The sequence below is a fragment of the Nipponia nippon genome, unplaced genomic scaffold (genome assembly GCF_047370975.1).
Source record: "Nipponia nippon isolate SJK-2023a ecotype South Korea unplaced genomic scaffold, ASM4737097v1 scaffold_8, whole genome shotgun sequence".
In the NCBI taxonomy this organism is placed as follows: domain Eukaryota; kingdom Metazoa; phylum Chordata; class Aves; order Pelecaniformes; family Threskiornithidae; genus Nipponia; species Nipponia nippon.
In genome coordinates this window covers 9,217,439-9,233,598 of record NW_028262402.1, presented here as the reverse complement: position 1 = coordinate 9,233,598, position 16,160 = coordinate 9,217,439, and the positions used below count along the sequence as shown (strand labels likewise).

Sequence of the window (16,160 nt, the reverse complement as noted above, 5' to 3'; positions counted from 1 at the left end):
AAGCTTGAGCTTACAATTCTTGTCTTGACTTTCATCTGTTTCAGATATTATAGCATGCTTTTCTTTGCCCTTGGTAAACGTAACAGTCTTTTCTCATGCAGGTCCATCCAAAGTCCTGCTGAAGTTTTCTCAGCTTATTGAACTGCTTTGTCCTGATTGTTTGACAAGTCAGGATGCTATCTCTTGTCAGACGGAAAATAAGTATGTCGTTTTCAGAGCTTTTCTTTGCCTGGTGTCCTGTTGTCCTATTCCCTCTTGAAATGTGTACTTTCACCTCCTGTTACTCAAAGATGCCTGTTTCTTTTTTATTGTTGGTTAAATTTGTTCCATGTGTCTGTTTAGGCTTCGTTGATTGTCCCGGAAACACTTGTAGAGGTAATTAGTCTCTGCTGTATCTGTCTGAAAAACTCAATTTGCCATAGATTTTACTATGTGCATACAGAATCATGTCAGGCTCCCAATATACTGAAAATACTTGAGGTTTGTGCTCCCCATTGTTCTTATTGTAGGTTTCTTATTCCTTTACTTAATCTGTTTTACATCTACTTTGTTAATTACTTGATAGGGACTATATAGTTTTGTTTTGTTTTTACAATTCCTCGGTGAACTAATGTCTGGTCTCAAAAAGTGAGGGTCTTCAGTGCTTGAATAATGCAAATTAAGGCATTAGAATTTGTACCTGCAACTTGCATATGAAGTTGTAGTATTATGTATGTATTTGTTATGCTAATGTAGCAGGTATTTTTTTGTATATCACATGTTTGAGGCTTTCTAAGCACATTAGTGTGTGATTACATATGCAAGAACGGACATAGCCTGAGTCAAATTTGGTCATGATCATGTTGGCATGGGAACACTGAATGTCTATCCTTTTCTTCCTCCTTCTACCCCACCAGCTAAATCCGGTGGATTAGGAAGGCTGCATGGTAGCAAAGATTAAGGTGATAAAGGAGAACCAAGATGCCCATTTGGTCAAGATACTGGCACATTTGAAAGGAAGATCAAATCCAAAAGTCTGCCCAGCGAAATATATTAAACAATAAGTTTGTTTTACGTGATCTATATTTCAAGCCCTGCACTGAAAATGGAATGTTATTGTTAGTACACGATACAGTGAACAAGGGCAATGAAAAAATTAAAAAGTGTGTGGGAGGACAGAAGGGTAGCTAGGGCATCCGTTGTCTCAATTAGTCTAGGTGAGTATTCTTTCCTGAATACAAAGTTAAAGTGTGGTTTATATAGCTGGACATACAGTGTGGTTTTCTGAAACTGCAGTTACAGAAGCATTTACATTTGAAGGATGTCTATTAAGATACTCTTTTTTATAAAGAGATGATACTTCAAAAAAAGAGGGGGGGGTGGGGCAGAAAAAGTGTGCTAATGTCTTTTCCTAGCATCATTCATAGGACCGTATCTAACAATTGCAGTACATTCGTTAACAGTAAGTTTGCTATTCACTATGGAAATACTAGGGGAATACTACAATTATAGTCTCATATTCATGAATAAAATATAACTTATGGGATGCATGTTCTTTTTAGGCTACTAATAAACTTTTTCCAGGCAATTGTTTTTGAATAATGATACTGTTTGTTCCACTCAACAGGAATTTCTGGCATATATTGAACAGAGATAGCAACTGTATCTAAAATCTAACATGTAAAAAATTTTAATTATTTTAATTGGATATCATAGTTGTATAAACAGCCTTGTCACTATTGCTTTTAAGTTTCATTTTATACTTTGTGACAGTTTGGGAGGGGTGGTTTTGCCTTTTTTTTTTTTTTTTTTTTTTTTTCTGAAAAGGTAATCTTATTCTCAAACCTTCCATCTTTGCAAATATTTACGCTTCTGTAGTTTGCTAATTCTGTGCGCTATGATAAAATGATGTACTCTAATGAATGATCACTAACAGGAAAACAGATTCAAATATCTCTGCATCCACCACCGTGTTATTTAGGACAGTGAGGAGGCAATTACAAGTTTATTTGCATTGCTCTCTGAAATCAGGCTACACAAAGCTCCAATACATTCTGTACAGTATAGTTGGAGCTCTGCTACAGTTCAGTAGTTTACATCAGAAATTAATTGGGGCACTTGGGAAAATTTGTAACTTCAGCCAGTTTTGAAGTAATAAAATGCAATTTATTCTGTTAATTTTATAAAGCTGTTTGTGGTAATTACATACTGTAGGTATGGCACTTTTCTAGTGCTTCTTTGCAAATAAAAATTTTCTTACCATATGAAATATTAACTAATCAAGTCTTACCACTTACCAAATAATTTAAAACTATTTACAAGATATGGTTCTTTATTCAGGTAACTTTCTTGTAAGGGTTTTTTTTGTGTGCTTCAGTGTCATTATGTTTATTAAACTAAATTTGTGCATTTTTATTCCTTATCTCAATCAAGAATGAGTAGATGCAGCCAGAGATCAGCTTGTCACAGCTTTTGTTCATTCTGTGTATGAAACTAATTAATGCTGACTAATTGAGCGTGTGCTCATTTACATCTGAACCTGTACTTTACCATATCAAATTTCAGATTCCTCAATGTAATTGGGATAACATTTTCTCTGGCTATTTTTTCTTTGACTATTGCAGCCTTCACCTTTGTGGTCAGTCCACAGCAGCTCCTCTCTGCCACTTCTTCCTCCTCCCTCTTTTCCGCTGCTCCAGCATGGGTGCTCATGCTTTGTGCAGGGAAAGAACTGTGCAAGTGAATGTAGTGACCAGCAGCTACGGTTCACCAGCTGTGTAAGAATAATGCGGTGGTCCGGATTTGCCTTAGCAGGATGATGCCTTTGGGCCTATCTCAGCAACAGCTTTGTGAATCAGTGCTAAAATTTGCACTGAATTGTTTTCTTTTTTCACATGGATTAAAAAGTAGAAGTTATCTGGCATTAGTAATTTATTCTCTTTGTTTCATTTGGAAATCATTGGTTGTGAGTACTTCATGTTAGTAGTGAAATAAATTGCATTAGCCCAAGTTACAAATGAGAAACAGATACATTACTTTCTTGAAACAAAACTCACAACTTCTGTCGAGAAACAGTAATGGATGTCATTTATTTTAAAGGCATGTGGCATTTCTAGATATGCTAATTGCTGCTGCCATTTCGAATAATTGCTTTGTTTCTTGGGCTTCATTTTCTAATTTGTTTGGGTATTTTTGCTGTATTTAGAAGTTTTATTCTGAAGTCTTTTCTCTGTACAATTCTCTGCTTTCTTTTCTTGTTATACCTTGAGCTAGAATTAAGGTATGGTATGACCTTTTCCTACTATTCTAGGATTGTAGCTTTACAAATTCCTTCCCCTGCCCCGCTCCTGCTTGCGCCTAGGGTATGCTTGGAGAATTTTTTCTCTACTAGAAGGAGAGGAAGATTATTCTGGTCTCTAGTGGTGACACTTCAAGAATTCTTTATCAGTTTCCAGGCTTCTATTTCAGTTTTGTCCCCCTTCTCTCCAAAAGAAGCACTTTGAAGAAGTACTGGCTTTTAGAATGTATGTATGTGGTTAACATCCTAAATTATAGCAAACAAGTTGCAAATAATGCAATACAGATATTATAAAAAACAAATGTTTAATTGGAATTTTACAGACTTAGCAGGGGGGAAAAAGGAGTCTTGTTATTGAAATTAAGGTTTTAAGATGTTTAGAGATGTTAATGGGTGGCTAGCTTGTGTTACATAAAAAGCATCTTAAGACTCAGTAAAAGATCTATAAAAGTCTGTTAGAATTACTGCAGTTTCTCTGGCCGCCTTTCTGTACGAGTTCTACATGCTGCTTAAGAGAGGATTAGACTTAGTCTGGGTGTATTTGTTATGTAGAGGAGAAGTGGTTTAGCCTATGGTTATGGCTTCTAGGTATTTCTAAGTACTGCTGTCTAGGTTTCTCTGCAGTTAATTGCTTAAATAAGCTGGGTATAACTTAATCAAATGATTGCTGCTGCTCTTCTGTAGAAAGAATATTCATTTTCTTTGTAAGAAAACTGTATATTTTTCCATGGTGCTAGATAAGCCATAAAATGTTTTTGTTAGGTTTTACATTATATGAGCAGTAGATAGGAAGAGGTTACTGAATGCAGTGTAAAAGAAAAAAGTGTCCTTCAGTAGAATGTGGAGACCCATGTTTTAGTGCATAAGAATCTGTTGTTGTTGTGGGTTGTTTTTTGTTTTTTTTAAAAAATTTTCTTTTTGGTGGGGGGGAGAGGTTTGCAATAAACTCTTTTCATTGAGGAAGTCGTTAAATATTTGAGGGAATTGGTATTGAGGTCCACTAACAAAGCAAAAACTTGCCAAGATAATGGCTCTGCTTTTCATTTCTTGACAGGACTGTACCTTTGGCTGCCATTGCTTTCATTTTCAAAACTAATCTGCTCATATTACCAGATATGACTGTTGGCATATTAGTTAGAAGAGTCAGGTTTTTAAATGTTGAGATTGGTTGAAAACCATTTTTCTCGAAAAGCCTGTTAGTACTCTAATAGTACAGACAGGAAGTAGTTTTCCTTTTATTACCAGTTTATGTTCTATTTTTGTTTTAATTTAAGCACAGTACCTGAGAAAGAAGTAGTAAATTGAAATTGGAATAATAGAAGACACAATAAAAACAACCCATTATTACCCATTATTCCTTTTTATTCTAGTTTATTAAATGTTGCAGGCCAGCTCCACTTGTGACAGTAATAAGAAACTTGATATCATTTACTAAGGTTTCAGTACAAACTCACTTCTGTTTTTTATTGACATGCTCTAAAAGCTAATGCCATTTGGAGGCATTAATAATGGTGGTTTTTCACTGGGGAACTTATCAGAGTTTTTGCTAACAAAGTATTTTATATACAGGTTTTCACAGATTAAAAAGGGTTATTTAATAAGCTGTACTTATGATCTTTTTCCCTAGTAAAAGGTAAAATATTTAGTTGTAGAATTACAGGTTTCCAAACATTATAAATATTGCTCATGATTTGATCTTTCTACCAAAGATAATTTGTTTATGCAATTGATATGTTTAAAAGGGAAGAAAAAAAATCCAGATTGTATTGGAGACTAAATGTCATTTATCTACAAAAAGTAGAGTATCTAATATGAAAACATCGTTTTTTCTCTTGGTGGGTATCTCTTATGCTTCGGTCCTGATCCTAAGGGACTATTTCTGAGTGTGGAGATGGTAGAGGGTTGTTGCCTTTAGTTTTATTCATTTTATTACCTTATGGGAATTATGGGGATCAGTATTCCTACAATCTTCCAAGTGAGGGAATACTGAGAGAGGCAAAGGCACCTGCCTATGACCAAGGTGAAATAGTAAAAATGATGAGAAAAACTGAGAAGTTCCCATTAACTTGATGGTTTTCCACAGCTAATAAATTAGCATCTGTTGTATAATATTTGTACTGTTTGCTACTAAATGTCAATGTTGGATTTTAAAAATTTGAACACTTACCTTTCGCACTGGCAAAGTTTAATAGATCCCTGTTGAATGAAAACCACTTAGAGAGTTTGAGAGAAACTGAGTATAGATGTGGAATAAAAGTGTTTATGATGCAAAAACTGGATTATAATGAGATAAGATAGTGTTTAAATTACACATCTCAAAAGCATGTATCCCAGAAATAATGAAATGCTACTTGTCTTAAAGTACAATCATGAGTATAAGTGTGCTATGACAAAGTGCTTGGATACAATTCAGGCACGAACAAAAGATCTGAATAGTTCTGCTTATCAGAGATTGTTGTCAGACTAAATGGATTATATAAGCCTGCAATGCCTGCTGAACACCAAAACTAAGGCTGAACAGTGATTTATATGAGAAGCAAGTATTGCAAATATTTCCCTTACAGAATTCAAGACCATAGTTGCACCTTAAAACATATCTTTTAAATCGCATCATCTTTTTGAGCTTTACATTAACTGTTGGTCATGGATAGATGGGTAACAGATACGAAATTTTATATCAATGTATTTATAGAAAGTGATTATCTTCAGATTAATCTTATTTTTAATTATTGCAATAAAATGTTTCTTGGATTGAAGTGGAATACTACAGCTGTAAATGATACAGTTTGATTTTCCTTGGGAATTCCAGCATTTTCTGAAGTCCACAAACTGCTAATGAAGACTCAAAGCTAGTAATATATACAAATACAGCAGGTGCAGTGCCAGGAATGAATGTTCATAGGAAAATCATGTGTTATTAAAATAGCACATGTGTGAGAACACAGGAAACATGATCATGTCTCTATAGGGGATATTCCTTCAACATAGTTCCATTACTTGAAATCATTACATTTAAGAATAAGATCAACTAAAGACCAGTATTGGCATTTGATATTCATTACATATATATATATATATATAGCAGCATATATATATATATAGCAGCATAGTTGGAGAAGCAGTGATAGAAAGATCCTCAAGATGCCACTGTTGGTCCCCTACGAAAGTGAGATCAGCTGCCTGTAGGCGTGGTATTAATATCATGTACAGGAGAGTCTGCAGAATCCTCAATGGGTCTGTTTTAACACATGAAGGTAACTTATTGCCATTAGAAAGCTTGTGAGGTTTTGTCTCTGTTTAGTTGGAATCTTTATTGCTGCAGTTAGTTTTTTTTTATTTTTTTGTTCTCTGTGGACATGGAGAATAGGTTATTTCCTTCCTCTTGTGGTTTTGGAGACTATTAACTAGGTTTCCCTTTGGTCTTCTTTTCTGTAAAACTTAAAAACTCAGTTTATTCAGTTTCTCTGTGAAGACTTTTAGCCCTCTTGCTGTTCTTGTCAGTAGACTTTCTTCAGCTAGTTCGCACCTATAAGTTTGTGGTTTTGCATTTTTAAATTTTTTTTTTGTGTGTAAGAAAGGACAATGTGTTATAACTGCAATAAAGTACTTTTTGAGGTGGCCTGTATTCTCGTCTAAGAGCTGACTTGTTTGTTGATGTTGGTTGTGTTCTCCCCATTGTTCCACTGAAAAGGTCAACTGTGAAATTCAATTTTTGAGGTTTTACTTATTCCTAATTTTATTTGTTACTAATTTTTCTTCTGGATTGCAGACCAGCGTGGTGGTTCATGTTTTTTTTTTTCCCTCTAGTTTTAATTAATGTGCTTATTTTTTACTTAGTTTTCATGGCACTCACTTAGACTTGTGCTATACTTTTATAACCATCCTTTGTATCTTAGTGAGTCTTATTGTATCTATATTCATGTTTGCTTATACTTTTTATATTACATTCGGTTTATGACATCAGTGAAGTGTTCAGGATTTGGCAAAAGTTTTCATTGCATTTCTTTTTCATCCTTTGCATTTTGTCCCCTTTATTTGTACTTCTTTCTTCTGCGGAAATAGTAACTTTTTTTTTTGTCCTTTCATACTTATTCTTAGTATTGCCCATGAATTCTGTGAACAACATTTGTTTTTAAAATCCTGTTGTCTTTGTTTGGAAGGCTTGTTGGAGAGCATCTGCTAATTTTTAGCAACCTGGAAATGGTTAGAAGATTCCAAGCCATCTGATCCTTCATATGTCTCTGCTTTATTCTTTTCCTCCTTAGTTATTACTTGGAGACCCAGAGAGAAAAGAATAGATATTGCTCTGCCTTGCAGGCTTCAGGGAAAGTAACACCTCTTTTTACCTGAGTGTATTTTTCAAGCAAGCTCTTTTTCTATTAACATCCAATACATATGAATTTAAAGTCCCTTTAGTTCCCACAAAGTGTCACTTCTATCACTTGAATCACATTTTTATAATTATATTGCTTAATACTCGCTTTGCACTAATTTACAAACCTAAATCATGCCTTACAGGCAACCAAGCCATGGTCATTATCAGGCTGTTTCAGGTAACATCAACTAAAAACTGTTATAAACTAGAATAGAATCATAGAATAGAATGTCCTGAGTTGGAAGGGACCCACAAGGATCATTGAGCCAAACACCTGACCCTGCATAGGACAACCCCACAATTCACACCATATCTCTGAGGGCGTTGTCCAAATGCTTCTAGAATATTGTCAGGCTTGATGCTGTGACTACCTCCTGGGGGAGCCTGTCCCAGTGCTCCGCCACCCTCTGGGTGAAGAACCTTTTCCTAATACCCAACCTAAACCTCCCCTGGCATATCTTCCTGCTGTTCCCTCAGGTTCTATCAGTGGTCACCAGGGAGAAGAGATCAGCACCTGCCCCTCCTTCTTCCCTTGTGAGGAAGCTGTAGACCACGATGAGGTCTCCCTTCAGTCTGCTCTTCTCCAGGCTGAACAGACCAAGTGACTTCAGCTGCTCCTCATATGGGTTCCCCTCTAAACCCTTCACCATCTTTGTGGCTCTCCTCTGGACACTCTCTAGTAGCTTTGTATCCTTTTTGTACTGTGGGGCCCAGAACTGCACACAGGACTCAAGATGAGGCTGCGCCAGTGCAGAGTAGAGTGGGACAATCACCTCCCTCAACCGGCTAGCAATACAGGGCTTGATGCATCCCAGGACACGGTTGGCCCTCCTGACTGCCAGGGCACACTGTTGGCTCGTGTTCAAACTGTTACAGTTGTGATATTTCCAAAAGGAAAAATTATACTGTGTTCTTCCCCACCCCTTCCCGCCCCAGTGACAATTAAGAACTCGGGTAAACAATTGCCTTGGCTAGGGTGGAATGTTAGAGAGCTGCACATCTTTTTTCCTTGTTACATATATGTGAGTGAATTGTGTATATTTGTAACGTTGTCCGAGATTCACTACAATACATTCTTTTGAGATTCTTACTTAAGGATTGAGATTCATGGCTTTGAAGTCCTAATCATGATAAATCTACAGGAAGCTTTTGATAACTGCTGTTAATAGTGCATGAATATGTGTGACACAACATAAATGAAGGATTTGCTTAACTGATTGTCTTCATGGCTATTAAGTTAACATAGAACAATTTAGTATTTGAAATTCTTTACCTGGTCTGCTTACTTAATGAGAAAAGTTGTTTGTGAAGTAGCATGCAAAACAAAGTAATTCTAAAGCCTACTAAGTCTGGATATGCACTGAAGTACAGTACCTAAATTAAGAAGTAAATTCTCATTGTCACTCAGTTAGGAGTTTATACTGTTCTTTTGCAGTGTCTTTGAGAAAGGCTGAGGAGGAACAGACTATTTAAGAGATTTTTTTCACATGTAGCAACATTAGCTTTCTTTTTTGCCCTGACTGACACAGAGTTGTGAATTCTTTAAAAGTCGACCTCTGATCTGTAAGAAGAAAAGTATTTGTTGTTTAGAAATTCGGCTTCTCAGTCTCCTCTTGAAATTTAGTGGCTTCAAAGAGTCTGCCATCAGCATGTCTGTTCTGACTGAAATGGAAGGTAAAATTAAAGTCCCCCTTAATTCTCTGAAGTGAGTCATGCTTCACACTAAAAAAGGCTTCTACAAAAGTGCTATGTAAAGATCTAGGACTATGATGTGGAATAAGATGGAACTTAAAGTAGTCTCTGACACTGACCAGCAACCACACTGCTCTTCAGCCTTTTCTTCCCCTCCCAGTTTAGCCTCTTGGGCTTACTGCTGTGCCCCTTTACCATACCCAGCCTTGACATTGTCTTTGACGTGTCTGCTGGTATTGGGCTACAGTCACATTCAAGTATTTGCAGATAAAGTTGGGGTTTCAAAGATGGCAGGAAATGTCGATGTTCTGAACACTGGGGAGAAGAGATACAATTAAAGGAGGAACGTCTTTCACTGAATTGTTCCTGAATCCAGGCTGTCATAGACTAGTGGGCAAACTCATTTGTGGAGACGTTTCATAAACAAAGCTTTGTTGTGAGGCATGTGGTCCAGCTATCTTGTCTACAGCAACTGCTGCCCCCAGCACAAACATCCCCCCCTCATTCTGCATCTGCACTGCCAAAGCTACTTGTCTTGATGACAGGCACGTTGTATTTTTGCCATGTTCGAAGTTACAAATGCTGTGAAACTGTGTGCTACTGTATGTCACAAGATGGCAAGAAGAGCAAGAAGACTGTGTTTCTGACTGTGGGTAGCTGCAGTGTGAAATTCTTCCATCATCGTACTCAGCTGTTCCTTCAGTCCTTCAGCTTGGACTAGCTTATTCTGGTGTGACTGTTTGTGCTTGTGCTCCTAGCTTGTCCTTGTGCTTATCCTAACTTGCCCTTCTGCTCCTAATTTACCTCTGTGTTTCTGTTGGGTTTAATTCCCCCACATATGCAAGTCTAGCTGGACTACAGAATTGTTTTCCTGAATTTAAATAAAAGCAGCTTGAATTTAAAAGTAACAAACAAACAAAAACCACCCCAAAGGACAGGGCTCACAGAAGAGTGGCTACAAGCCTGATGAGACTTACCCAATTCCTCTCTCAGCTTTTAGCAGTTTGGAGGACTTGAGACCAGAGATGTGTCTTGCTAAGAAGTTGCTTATCTGCCTCCCAGTGCAGTGATCTGGTGTGTGGCCTGAAATTTCTGTCTAATCATTCTAAACAAGACAGTCTGGACTGCCAGCTGACCTGGTACTGAGTTTTTTACTGTACCCTTGTTTTGCAGGGGAAATTTAGGCAGGGATAAAAAGCAAAAATACATTTTCCTGGGTAGCACAGGACTGAGCAAGGAGCTTCTGCTGTGGCTCTGAGGAGGGTTTCAAAACTGGCATATATCTGTTAATATTTCATGAGTCATCATGAATACAAACATCAGCCTTAATGAAATTGTCTCCTGTATTTTTAATAAGCCATACTATTTGTCCCAAATCACTCTTGTACTTAAACAATAGAATAAATTATTGGTATTCAAAAAAATCAATATTAACATTGTTTGAATGTGTTTTTATAGCAAGATTATATGCACTTACTTTTAGAAGTAAAGCTCTGTGAAGGTGAAATCTAATTCCTAGTCCTTTTACTTATATGCTGTAGTAAGCTTAAGCATACAAGTGAAAGCTTATATGGGAAAAAAAACCTTGTACCATAGGGTGTCAATTGGATTTTCAAAAGAGCTCAGCAGGCAACAGCTCTGTTTCAGCATTATAGTGAAATGGCTGTTTTTTCACAATTGTTTCCTATAAGTTTCCTTTAAAAACATCTGACTTTTGTAGAGAAAATCATGTCCTATAGCACTATTTCAGAAGTAATGTGTGGTTAAATATACTGTATTAGAGTGTTTACCCAAAGCAAGCACATCGGAAGCATATTCTTGCTAAGTGGCTGTGAAAAGTGGTATTGTTGATATGTACTTGCCTTTTAAATGCCATATCAATTTTTTCAGTTAACAGATTCATTTTTATTTACCAGATACAAATTCACTCTTCCACTGAGACTTTTAATTCCTTTCACAGATCTAATTAATGCATCTGAAGGATGTACATAAAAACTATTTTGGGGGACAAATTCTTAATGGTGGTAGTATGTGAGTAGAAAAAGTCTAATTGCACTATGTATCAGCAACAACTAACAGGAAGCAAAGCCTTAAAACCCAGCAAATACAAAACCTGCAGTGGAATTAACAGGATGTACCTGTATAAAAACGCGTACAAAAATTTTTTTAACTTGTTTTATACAAACTATATCCCTTTCTAAGCAAATCATTAGGTGTTTATATTTAGCTCATTTCTCCTGTGCTACTCTAAGGAAGGAAGAACAAGTGTGTTTTATGAATGGAATTAACAGGTTTTGATAAAGCTACTAATGTGGACTGTGACTGTCAGTATGAACCATAACCTAGAAGGGGTTGCACAGCATGTATTTCTGAGAACCTGTTCCTATGAAAAGAAAGAGTACTAAATAGCTCTCTGCATGTGCTCAGTGTCACTCTAGGATTAAGTCTGTGGATAGTAAACTCTGAAGATAGCAGCAACTCCTACTAATTTGTAAAGTGTTGAGTTCTTATGGCAGTGTATGCATAATCAGCACTCAAATCCCAGGTTAAATTTGTGGAAGAAATTTACAAAATTTGTTTGAATCACCCCCTGTCTTTGCTTTTGCATATAAACTGCTGTAAACTGAAATAACTGGAATTGTTAGATGAGTATGCATTAAAACCATTGCTTTCAACTGAGTCATATTTCAAAGACTAAGACTTCAGTTGTAGTGTTCATAATATGAGATTGTAGTGCTTGATAATCATGGTTTTGGATTAGTTTTAAGAATTCGTTATTTTATTATTTTTTTTTTTTATCATCTGAGAGATGTTAATGATTTGAAAGCTCTGCTATCCCAGAATCAGGATACTTTGCTCTTCAAGGAGCTGGGTTCTCAAGGCAAATATCTGAAAATAATGACCAATTTTCTAGATTTAAACCTTGAGTGCTAGGTAGCTTGTAGTGAGATACCCCCTTGGTTTTGATTTTGTGTAGCATGACTCTTGGTTAAACTAAAGTGATACCAAATTACTATAATGTAAGTAAGGTTTAAAAAAATGGTGGGCAGAGAAGTTTCCATGTAATTCTACTTGCCACACTTACCTTACAGATTTTCTGTCTCTATTTACACTTCTTTTACTGTTCATTTTGGAAAAGAAGATCATTACTTTCTTTTAGTAAATAATGTTGACAATAATGAACCACGTAGTGTTGAACCAGTCTGGACTGTTTGCTCGGGGGGGTGAGGATGGTCAAATATTGGAATACTAGCTCTGGGCTTACTGGTATGCTGAATTCAGTTCCTCTTTAATTTCCGATGTTTCCCATATGGTCCTATATGAGTCTTAAACTCAGGATCTCAATGTCTTAGGCACTGCAATTCTGCCTGAACATAACACTGATAAAATTGTTTTCACATGTATCCCCAGAGAGTGATAATGGAATGCACAGATTTGAAGTACACCTAGTATATATTAACTCAAAACCCATTATTAACCATTTCTTTCTTCCCTAACCTTTTTTTTTTTTCCCTCCTCTCTTAAGAAAGGAGATTCTTGATTGATTTTTGGAGAAGTGGTGCCGGTGCCTAACTCCTGGGACTTGAAAGCTGTGGGGTCACAGTGGCATTAGGAATTTCTCAGTGTGAACTTACATATCTACATCCTGCCTGTGTGTGTGTCCATGCTCTTGCACCTGATGGTTCTTGATAGGTAGCACAGAGAGCCCACTTTGTGTGCTGGCTATTGTTAACCTCGTTCCAATACACTTTATTTTCTCTGATAATCTGTACTAGCTTCCCTTTCCACTTTAGAGCGCAAATAGTCACACGCTGTATTGCTCTTCTCCTCCTACCGCATCAGTTACTCTTTATGACCTGTGAGGTATTAGGCAGAATTAATTTCTTATTCTTTGCCACATGCTTCAGCCAGCCAGCCCTTGCTTTGTATTTCTTCCTGCTTTCTGATTGAAGTGATTCTGAAGAGTACATGATGATACGGCTGAAATTAATTCAAGACAAGTAATGCAGTCTTTGTTACAAGGCCAGCTTTTTCTCAGATTCTTCCTTATTGGCCTGCTTGACAAGGTGGTTTTTGAGGCTTCCAATACTACTTAAATGACAATGCCTTTCGTAGATTTTTATAAACTAACTTACAGTGGTGTCCTGCAAAAACTTCAGGAATTTCCATGTACATTAAGTGAACACTTAATAGACAGTAGTTATTCCTCCGGTACCATTGTCAAATGTAGAAGCCAACAGGAAGGAAGAAGAGAATGTACAAGTTTGGGGACTGTAACTATAGATGTACTAATTAAAAAAAAAAAATCGAGATGGTAAAATTTTCAAAAATATGCTGTAGATGTGGACCATGAATTGCTGATTTTCTTTATATATACTACAATCATTCCATTTTGAACCTTGTATATTTGTGCCAAGTGCTTGAACAAATTTTTCTAGAATCCATATGTTAAATTTTGGTAAACAATTCAGAACGTCTTTCGTTCAAATAGACATTAGAGACTTAATAATTAAAATGTCGGAAAATATTCCTGATATATTGCTTTATCAAGCTTTCATTGATTACTTTTGTGGGTGGTTCCCCTCCACCCTTAGGAGCTGAGGGAGAAACAACAACTTTTGAGGTGTTCAAAAGAGAAAGTGGTAGCTGAGCAATGGACTTTTTTTGAAAATTAAGTAAAATTTGGAGATGATGAGTGGGAGTTAGTAACTTGGAATATCTGGAAGTATGTATTTGTCGTGAAAACTTTTAATAATTATTGTCATTTTGTGTGTCTGTGCATTGAAGGTATCCTGAATTAGCAACAGTGTGCAGAAATCCCAGTACTCTAATTTTGTATCCTGGAGCTGAAGCAACCAATTTGGAAGAAGTTGCTGTGATGTCTTCTAGTCCATCTGTTATGATCATCATTGATGGAACATGGAGTCAGGCTAAAGATATATTTTACAAAAATTCTCTCTTCCAGCTTCCCAAGCAGGTGAGTAAAATATGTGAATATATATATGTAAAATAAAACTTCTAAGTGTGTCTCATAGATGCTTGCTTTCTGACCAGCCAGAAGGGAGTGTTTTTGTGAAGATGAAAATCATGGAAATCTTTATTCATATAATTCATATTATACAATGAAATAAGCATGTTTTTCCCCTGCATAAGTATTTTGCATTGCAGTAACAGGAAAGCTGAAAGTAGAATTTTGTAGCCTCTTATGAAAGTGTCAAACTCTTTCCCGCATATTTGGTCTCCACCATATTAATGACTTTCTGACTTTTGGCAAATGTTCCTTATAATTTACACAGAATAAATACTGGTCACATGTGGTTTGGGGGTTTTGTTGGTTTTTTTGGTTGTTTTTTTGGTTGGTGGGTTGTGTTTTTTTTTTGTTTTCTTTAAGAACATCAACACACACCCACCTGAAATGCCAATAAGGCTTAAGCTGTGGTTATACAATTATTACAGCTGTCCCTGCCCTAATGAAAATACCCTAGATTGTAATACAATGTTAATGACATCAGTGGACATAGGCTCCTGTTGCTGCATTGAGAACGGTATGACGATACTTTTCAAGAAATTTTTTAGTTGGTAATTGAGTGTGGCTTTGGCACAGGGTTCTTGAATGTAAGTTTTGAAGGTAAAACTTAATCTTGTGTGACTCAGTTGCTGTTATTAAGTTTTTCTCCTGTTATTGGATTAAACTCATTTATATTTACGTCATATAAACACACCAGGCAGCATTTCTTTATGTACTACAATGGTGTGTCTGAGTTAAATGCTCAATCTACAGATTTTCTAGGAAAAGCTCTAATTTTGTGCACTGCAGTTTTGCATCTGCATTGTACATCATTCATAACCAACTTCTAAATCCAGCGGTTGGGAAATGTTACTGGTTGGATTCTTTATAAGTCTTTGAAAGGAAATGTAACTTTTTGGTTCTGTAGTTTTGTCGTATGCTTGTCAATAGAGCATGGAAAAACTGGTCAAACCATTACATTTCTTCTGTGGCTGGAACTTGTCTGTAATACTATAAGTTTCAATTTGTTTGGAAGGCAAATTGCTGTCTAAAGTTTAGCACTGCCATTGCTTTAGGTGTCCTCTTGTGTTGATTCTTAGAATGAGATTCTTGATTTTGCTCCTCACCAGTTCCCCTACAGTCATACTGGTAGGGAGCAGGGGTGTGGCAGAGCACACAGCTCCTGCAGGGATGAAGGACCTCTGGCCCTTTTGAACTGTCAAATGCAATGAACGCAGCTCTTGTGTAAGTAGCTGTCTTAACTCCAGTGTTTGTTCTAGTTTATAACTAGTTTGCAGTTCCTCATTTATTGTGCTTTTTTGAAACTTCTGGGGACTGCAAGCATTTGGTGTGAATTCACAAACATGTGAGTGTTCTGAAATATTTGTTTCCATCAGCTAGCTCCATTTGGCTGTCCAAAATCACATATAGGAACAGTTTTGCTATGGATCAAACTGGGGCAGAATTTTGTCCTGGTCACTTGGGTTCTTGTAGATGGTATGATGCCTGTAAGATATTTCTACCCATATATTGTTATAATAGTATGTCTTAGAGGGAAGTTTTCCAATGTGTATAAAAAATACCGCCCACTGGGTGGTATAAACAAAGATTTTATTTATATTTCTTAAGTATCTCAATAAGACTAGGATTTTTGTCCAGGTGTAATTTGTTGACAAAGCTGCCATTTTCATTCAGGGGCATTATTGAAAGTATATTGTAGAAAAAGTATTAATACCAACAGTTTTACTAATGGAAAAAGTTGTCTTTGTCATTGGATCACCTTTTGATCAGTGAAAAGATGACTACCA

The 16,160-nt window shown here is 36.4% G+C and overlaps 1 protein-coding gene across 2 annotated transcripts in view; it reads left to right on the top strand.

The window, feature by feature from the left end:
* DTWD2 (DTW motif tRNA-uridine aminocarboxypropyltransferase 2) overlaps window positions 1-16,160 on the top strand; it is a 107,456-nt gene that overhangs the window by 48,474 nt on the left and 42,822 nt on the right. For both annotated transcript variants that reach the window (XM_087741798.1, XM_087741799.1), the window contains exon 4: window positions 14,133-14,322. In XM_087741798.1, the coding sequence (XP_087597924.1) occupies window positions 14,133-14,322 (190 nt within the window). The remainder of the gene's footprint in view (window positions 1-14,132; window positions 14,323-16,160) is intronic.